Here is a 7911-nt window from a genome sequence, read left to right on the forward strand (position 1 = left end):
ATATTGGAATTGATCGTAGCCTTATGTATTGACATGATCCCTAACATGACCGAGAAAGGGGGGAGTCTGTTCCCTCTCCAGTGCTCTGATTGGGAGCACCAACTAACAAATGGTTGCAGTCTCACTTGTGCTGCGGTATGAAACCAAAGGGGGAGTCTCGTGCGACATGCGATCACAATTCCCACATTTGGCTTGATCTCCCCCCACATCTTCTAATCCGATCCTAAAAAGGCGCACAGAACAAGGTGAAGGTCGCCACCATTGTGACTTCACCGAGTTGCTTCACCACGTTGGCGTCCACTACACTGACGGTCTGCATGGCTACACCAACACATCTCCTCCTCACTGATCAACTCTAGATGGCATCTTTGAATGCCAGTATGTCCACATGCTTCCACAATTAAGGTGGTGTTTGATGTTAGGGGTAATGATCCAGTTAAATAAGATGTAATTAAGTTCTACAAATTCTAATCAACATGATGATGTTTTCATGGAATACAGGAACCCTTGAAATTCAGCTGCTTGTTTGTCACCCAATCATTGTGAAGTGAGCGATGAGTTTTGAACCTGATCGCGCCCCCTTCTATTCTACTGCAAATGATTGATGGAGTCCCTATGTGTTGGAATATAAGACACTTTTATGTTTAATTTAATCCATAAATAATTTATGAGAAGAAATTGATAAACTGATATGATCATATTAACAAAGTATAATCTAGACATGTGTACGAAAGCACAACAAATGACTAGATCTACTATACTCGAAATTAGAAATTGCAGAAAATAAAATACGAGTAACATGATTTTTACGTACTCGTCCTGCGCTGTAGAGGTTGCTGAAGATGCTAGTTGCACCATGTTGATGGCACGATCCATCCTGCTAACGATGCGCCGAAATTGTTGACGATGACAGCGCCCAAGCGACCAGGAAGACAAACCGTGGTGAAAAACTTGAGTAGCTTCACAAAGACCTTATTTACCCTCTCTCAATGCAGGATCTCAAGAGTGAGAGTTTCGGGGACCTGCTCTCCCGGTTGCCGGTGCACGCCGACGTCAGGATGGAGTAGACTACAGCGGCAGCACAATAGAAAGAGAAAGAGGCAAAAACCCTAACTCTTATATAGACTCACATAATGAGAGCGTTCCTAATTTTAGAGCTACTCTCAATTAGCAGTCTATGTTTTTCGTGTATCCAAAGAGGTGGGGATCCTTACATATATACATGCAGAAAACTCCACCTCCACCTCCATTAGCTATATGATACTAATAGAGGATGAGCCTCAATATGGACCACTTCTCCACAATATGAGCCTTTGAGATATATGAATTATTATATGAACCGGCCCCAATAATTTTAACACTATACAATCATTGGAGGATGTATTCTTACTTGATCGCTCCTACCTTTGTCTTCTTTTTTTTTTTCTGATCTCTGTTGCTTGACCGAGATCATAGTTGATTGGCACCGTGGTTCACGGACATCGCAAGCGGAGGGGACGACTGACCGACTGAGGGGTCCTGCGCTCCTCACTCACTGTCGCGCGTTCGTGGTGAGGGCAGGGTTTACGTTACCGACCGGAGCTCGGTTATTGAGCTCCAGCGGTAACCGAAAAATCGCGATTACCGCGGTAACCGCTTGAATTTTCAAAAAAATTCGGACAAAATTCATTTGAATAAATTTAAAATTTAGGGGAAAAATAGTGATTTTAGCTGCTCGGTAACTAGTCCATTTTTGCGATTTATCGAGCGGTTTTCTCAAATTTTCTGCATTGTCGGTAACCGCTCGGTTTCTCGATTTATAGAGCGGTTTTCTCGATTTTCAGTGAAGTTAAAAAAAAATTCAAAAATTATCTCAATCTTGTAAAATCAATAACTAATTTATCTGAGCTTCAAATCAAGTGAAACAAAATTTGTTGGTTTTCTTGTAACATGATCTACATGATAAAAGTATTTATACTCATAAAAAAGTTTAAAATTTTATGTGAGAAAATGTATTTGTTAAACCAAGTTAAATGCATAGTTTACTCTTTGCTAATCCAAAAATCATGAAACTAATTTTGTTAGTCTTCTTACACGATCCTATATCTTTTAAAAATATATGAACTCATAAATTAGTTATTGTAACATGCAGGATTGTGTAAATGTGTTGCGACTAGATTAATTCATAACTGACCCATCACACCTCAAAAATTAGTGAAACCACTTTTATTAGTTTATTTATACTATGATTTACGTAGAAAAAATAATAGTAGATATGAAAAAGTTAATTACAGTATTGTTTCTTAACATATTCATTTTATACTTGTCAACTTTGTAACAATCATAGAGAAATTAATAAAACTCTAAATAAAGTGAAATTAATTTTAAAGATCCTCTAAAGATACGTTCTACACAAGAAAAATATGTGTTTACATGTCAAACCTTTTCTTAACATGAGTTAATAACTAAGCCGTATGCTTCAACTTTTTTTTTATTTTTTTTCAAACTACCTCCCTATAAAATATGGTGCAAACGATATTATTTTTAAAATATTTTTTCACATAAGGTCTTAGAATTGCAAGGGGCGTAGCTCCATTCGTTCGAGTACGTCCCTCGGTCCTTGTGCCACGCGGCTTGATTTTGATTGAGACTCTTTTCCGCATCCCTTCTTTTCCCGAATTGCATATTTCTCCCAAGTCTTTTCACCTAGATTTCTTTGTATCATGCCGTGTCCTGCCCCTGGTAGTTTTTTGTTACTAAGAAAATTGATTCCACTAGCAAAATTAGTTTCCTTACAGATAGCCTATTCTGTAATATTTCTCCCGAGTCTTTTCACCTAGATTTCTTGGTATCATGCCGTGTCCTGCCCCTTATAGTTTTTTGTTACTAAGAAAATTGATTTCACTAGCAAAATTAGTTTCCTTACAGATAGCCTATTCTATATTAGAATAATTCAATGTTCATATTACCGACCAATTATACCTAAAAAGATCCCTCTCAAAATAGGACTCTAATTCCGAATTTAGTATTTACGAATCGTATTTGATACGACTATTTGATTTTCGAATTTATCTATTTATTAATCATATTTAATATGAATTTTTTATTTAATCTAGACCGTTAGATGTTTATAACTATAAGTGTTCTAGATCTTTTTCTTTTTTTTCGAATCGTGATAATTTTGTGACTTCTAGAGAGAGCGAACATGATTGCTTATTTTCCTCTCAAATTAGCAGCTCTCCTTCGTTTTTAAAAAAACTGGACACCGGAACTGCTCGCTGTCTCGCCAAGTAGCAACTCTCTCTCTCTCTCCATCCATATGCTGAGGTCAGTGTCCGGCTCGAACTCCTCCAGGGGCATCGCCGCCGTGGTCGGCGTCGGCCCCCGGCTCGGCTCGGCGGTGGCACGCAAGTTCGCCTCCGAGGGCTACACGGTGGCCATCCTCTCCGGCGACCTCGGCACGTCCCCGTTTTTTCTCTCCACGCCGTTCTTGCACGACCGCTGGTCGATGCACGCGCGCGTTTAACGGTGTAAATAACACTTGTTGTGTTGCCGCGTGCAGAGAAGCTGTCGCAGCTGGCCGATGAGATCGCGCAGGAGGCGAAGGCGCAGGTGTTCGCGCTCCGGGTGGACTGCGCCGACGCGCGCTCCGTGCGCGAGGCCTTCGAGGGCGTGCTCTCCCTCGGCCCCGTCGAGGTGCTCGTCTACAACGCCTGCGAGCCGCCCGCCGACGCGGCAGCCGCACACCCCACGCCCTTCCTCGCCATCTCGCCCGACGCCTTCCACCGCGCCCTGGCCGTCTCCGCCGCAGGGGCCTTCCACTGCGCGCAACAAGTACGCACCACCCCTCCCTCAATAACTCCACCTCTCCTTCCCTCTCGATCGATCGATCTTGACCTCCACTTCTACAGTCGCCCGCGCGCGTACGTAATCCAACAACCGCGCGCTCGTGTCCTGACACATACCTCTCTGCATGTCGCTGATCGATCACATCGCAGGTCATTCCGGGGATGGTGGACAGGGGCAGGGGCACCATCATCTTAACGGGCTCCTCGGCGTCGGTCACCGGCTTCGCCGGCTACTCCGATCTAAGTAAGTACCGGCCGCTAAGCAAAGCAAACACACACTCGCTTCTGTGCCAAGCAATTCCTGAGGCTGATGAGCGCCCGCGCGCGCGCTAAACGCCTCCATGCAGGCTGCGGCAAGTTTGCTCTGAGGGGGTTGTCCCAGTCGCTGGCCAAGGAGTTCCAGCCGGCCGGCGTGCACGTTGCTCACGTGATCATCGACGGCGTTATCGGCGACAGGAGGTCAGTGAGAACTCATCACATCCATCCCCCCCCCCCCCCGCCCCCTCGACTATACGCGCTCGCGCGCACACATATTCGTTCTTGCTCTTTTTCAAGACCGTGACTTTGCTCGACCTAGCTGTTCATCTACGTGCATTTGCGTCGGAATTAGTACATGCCAAATTTGTGCTAGCTAGTTCGTAATCAGGCTCTGGACGGGTGTTGGCAAGCGGACATGGAATATTGACATATGAGCAAGGAGTGAAACTACGTGTAGTTTGGGTGGCGCACTGGCATCAGAGTGAATAATTTTTTTATTAGTAATCTGTTTATATCAACTATATAAAATTATATATGTCGTTAGATATATAGTAAAGTAACGTCAATATTATTTTGACTTAAGCTTTGCCCCACAAGTTAGCTGTGACAAGACCAAAAGATACACCAAAAACCACAGTTTTGGTAGTTCCCAAATCTCTCATCGTTGCCTGCCTCCCTAGTCAGAGTGGTCCAGCGGTATCCCAATGTGTAGATCTGATCCGCCCAGAGGCCATTTTCAGGAAAGACAACAAAAGAAACATAATATGCAAGAATCCATTCCCTAACGGTGGCACGGATATATACGACATCTGCACCTCTACAAAAAATGCGGCATCTGAATCTTAGCGAGATATTTGATCGTGTGGAACGTTAATTCTCTGTGAAGGTGCCATCTGAAAAAAAAAAAACTATTCCTAGCGCCCGCCAGCGGCTAAGGCCCTGTTTGTTTCACCTTCGGATTCTGGCTTTCAGCTTTTATAATCCGAAGCTGAAATAAACAGGCAGCTTTTGGTTATAGCTTTTTAAAATCTGCTGGTTGGATTGTGAAAATCTGAGAAGCTGGTTTTTCTCAGTTTTTGATAGATTGTGAAAGTCCATTTTACTAAACTGTTCATTAAATTTTTTTAGAATCTACAGTCTAAAAGCTATTCACAATTCAGCTTTTCACAATCCAGCTTTTATAAACTGCTTTTCAGAATCTCTAGCTGAAACAAACAAGCCCTAAGTTACGAACGATGCCGTCTGAGCAGCTCACGGACCTACTCGCGCTGGATTGAGGGACCGATTACAGGCCGGCTCGAGCGATAGGAAAACGGAGTGGTGGAGGGCGGGCGGCCTCTAAGCCGACCTAAGCTACTGCAGTCTAGATAGGAAAAAAGAGAACGTGCACACGGCTGATTCAACTCAAAAGAGTAGAAGTCGTGGGCTGATATTTTTATTGAAAAAAAAGTTTATGTTGAAAATTTTTTATCGATAATTTTTGCTAAATTGTTTTTCTTGATAACTTTTAAGTTAAACTTCTCTTAATAACTTATGAGCTACACTTTTTTCTCAAATTAGTTGAGACAACTTTTGAGCCACCAGCGCACTGTTGCTTTGCTGGTTCCCGATCGGGTTGGGTGAAACGAGTGAGACCGTGAGACGCCGACGTGTGCGACCTCGTAACTGAATGGGGCGGACGACTTGCGAGCGCTTTTTGTCGGTGTGCTATCCGAGCAGCGCGCGGCAATTAGCAGGATCCCATCTGGACCGCTGACCCAGGCTCTCAAGCTTGGCTCCTCCAAAGGCACAAAATGAACCAAGAGCGACAAGCATCTAACTGAACACGTGGTCGACAACAATCAAAAGAATCAGGATGATACTCCTGATTAATTCGAGCAACACAACTTGCATCCCTCCAATCATTGATTTTTATGCGTGATACTCCTATTTTCTGCAACACAACTTTGGAACCTGCATGCAGAGTCCAGTTCTGACTTTTGCGAATCCACGGAGTGATCTCCACGTAGTGATCTACCAGTACATGTAAAGTTCTGGTTTCTTCGCCGTCGAGGAGAATCGAGATGCGCTTTTCGCCTCGTCAATATCCAGGCTGCTCGGAGGCTGCGGCACCTGCTCGACTGCCTGCGGGCACGTTGCACCCGGAGCATTTTCCCGTGCGACCTCCTTGGACGGACACCGGGGACCGCGCCCCTCGGCTGGACACGTTCGCGCGGGGTATATGCCGCCGCGTTCCCGCCGCCCCAAAGCTGGCGATTTTATCCCGCCGAGGTGTGCCCGTGCCGAGCGCGACCGTAGCCCCCGATGCGTGCCGCGTGCACGCCGCTTTTGGCCAAAAGGCCGCGAGGTGTCACCGCGCGGCGCGGGGCATCGCGCCACACGTCGGCGCGGCCGGCTGGCGAATTTTCGGTACCCTGCGCCCGAGCACCAGGTCTAGATCCACGTGTAAGTTTCAAGTTGGGACGCGAACAACATCGGAATCTCTCGGTTTCGCAATATTTATTCACATTTACTTATTATCTACAAACTAAGAAGTACTAAAAATCAAATGAAAAAATACAATTAGATGACTGTATTATCTCTAATTAATGTAAAGATGAGAGCAAGTAACTCATCAGCGTTGGAATAAATGTATGCATATATTTAAGGATATAAAAAAAATAGACTATAAAGTATTCTTAGCTATCGCAATAAATAAATAATTTATGATAGATATTTTTAAGATTATAGATAAACGTTACGAAACATAAGAGCAGTGAGAGGTCGATACTGACGGAAGCGCTGATCTCCTCTTTGTCATGTGGTCAGGTCGCCGAGGAGCAGCAGGGCCGGCGCGGGCGACACGGCGGGCGCGGACCCGGACGCGGTGGCGCAGAGCTACTGGCACGTCCACGCCCAGGACAAGAGCGCCTGGACGCAGGAGATGGACATCCGGTCACCGTCCTTCATGTAGCAGTACGATCGAGCTAGCAGCTGCTGCGTGCGACTGTCGTGTGGCCCAGTGGCATCTTTAGTGGTGTGCTACATTTCCAAGCAGGAGAGATTCAGTTCCGGCCGTGTCGTCTCGCGCGTGTGTGTGCGCGGCTGCGGATCGGGAATCGTGTCCCCGTCCCGGGTCGCAAGTTCGCGCCGCGCTAGCTTTAGTGTGTGATGCTCGCCGGTCGCCGCTGGTTCCTCCGTTTGTGCGCAGGAATTGCTGCTGAAAGCGACAGTGCAGCTTTCATTGGCTTTCTTTTCCTCTTGCCCCAATCGCCGGCGGCGGCGATCGGCCTGCAAGCTCTTGTATTTGTGCAAGATATGCATGCTTGATGGTTGCTACGGCAGTTGAGCATCTGATCCTGGGCTTGTAAACTGTAATATATACTATGAACTAAGGTAGAGGTATCGGTTGGTCTTTTTTTTTAGACAAAAGGAAACATTTTCCTGTTTTTATAAAGCCAACAGCAGTTTAGAGATATACTGGGGTTACCAGTTTTGCAAAAAAGGAGCTAGTATCATAACCCAAGCTCAAGACAATCTAATCTATTACATGATTAACACATCAGAACAAGAGTTGAAGATGGTTTAAAGGTATCGGTTGGTCTTTAGATGTGGTTTGTGGCTCATTTCTGCGCTGTGATATCCTAATGCTGATTTGCCTATCTTTTGAGCTAGAAACCGATGGTCCTGTCGTTCAGGTTAGAGGTTTTGGTTGAATTTTGCAATTGTAATCCTGTCCTTGTAAGTTGGTATCCCCAGCAAAACAGTTTCTGCTTTCTATAAAAAGCTGGGCCAAAAGCGTTTGGTCTAAACTGTAATAGATATGCATGAACACCTGCAGATTGTC

The 7911-nt window shown here is 45.2% G+C and overlaps 1 protein-coding gene across 1 annotated transcript; it reads left to right on the forward strand.

The window, feature by feature from the left end:
• The first annotated feature begins 3222 nt into the window (after positions 1–3222).
• On the forward strand, positions 3223–7419 carry LOC133898419 (uncharacterized). Its single transcript, XM_062339107.1, has 5 exons — positions 3223–3437; positions 3542–3813; positions 3978–4071; positions 4175–4286; positions 6894–7419. Exons 1-5 carry the CDS (start codon positions 3299–3301, stop codon positions 7036–7038), a joined length of 762 nt encoding a protein of 253 aa, XP_062195091.1. The 5' UTR covers positions 3223–3298; the 3' UTR covers positions 7039–7419.
• Positions 7420–7911: the final 492 nt, after the last annotated feature.

Source organism: Phragmites australis, chromosome 18 (assembly GCF_958298935.1).
Source record: "Phragmites australis chromosome 18, lpPhrAust1.1, whole genome shotgun sequence".
Classification (NCBI taxonomy): Eukaryota; Viridiplantae; Streptophyta; class Magnoliopsida; order Poales; family Poaceae; genus Phragmites; species Phragmites australis.

Coding starts and splice junctions, on each gene's coding strand:
- LOC133898419 (XM_062339107.1), top strand. CDS start 3,299: ATGCTGAGGTCAGTGTCCGGCTCGAACTCCTCCAGGGGCATCGCCGCC. Junction 3,814..3,977: donor CCTTCCACTGCGCGCAACAA/GTACGCACCACC, acceptor ATCACATCGCAG/GTCATTCCGGGGATGGTGGA. Junction 4,072..4,174: donor CGCCGGCTACTCCGATCTAA/GTAAGTACCGGC, acceptor GCCTCCATGCAG/GCTGCGGCAAGTTTGCTCTG.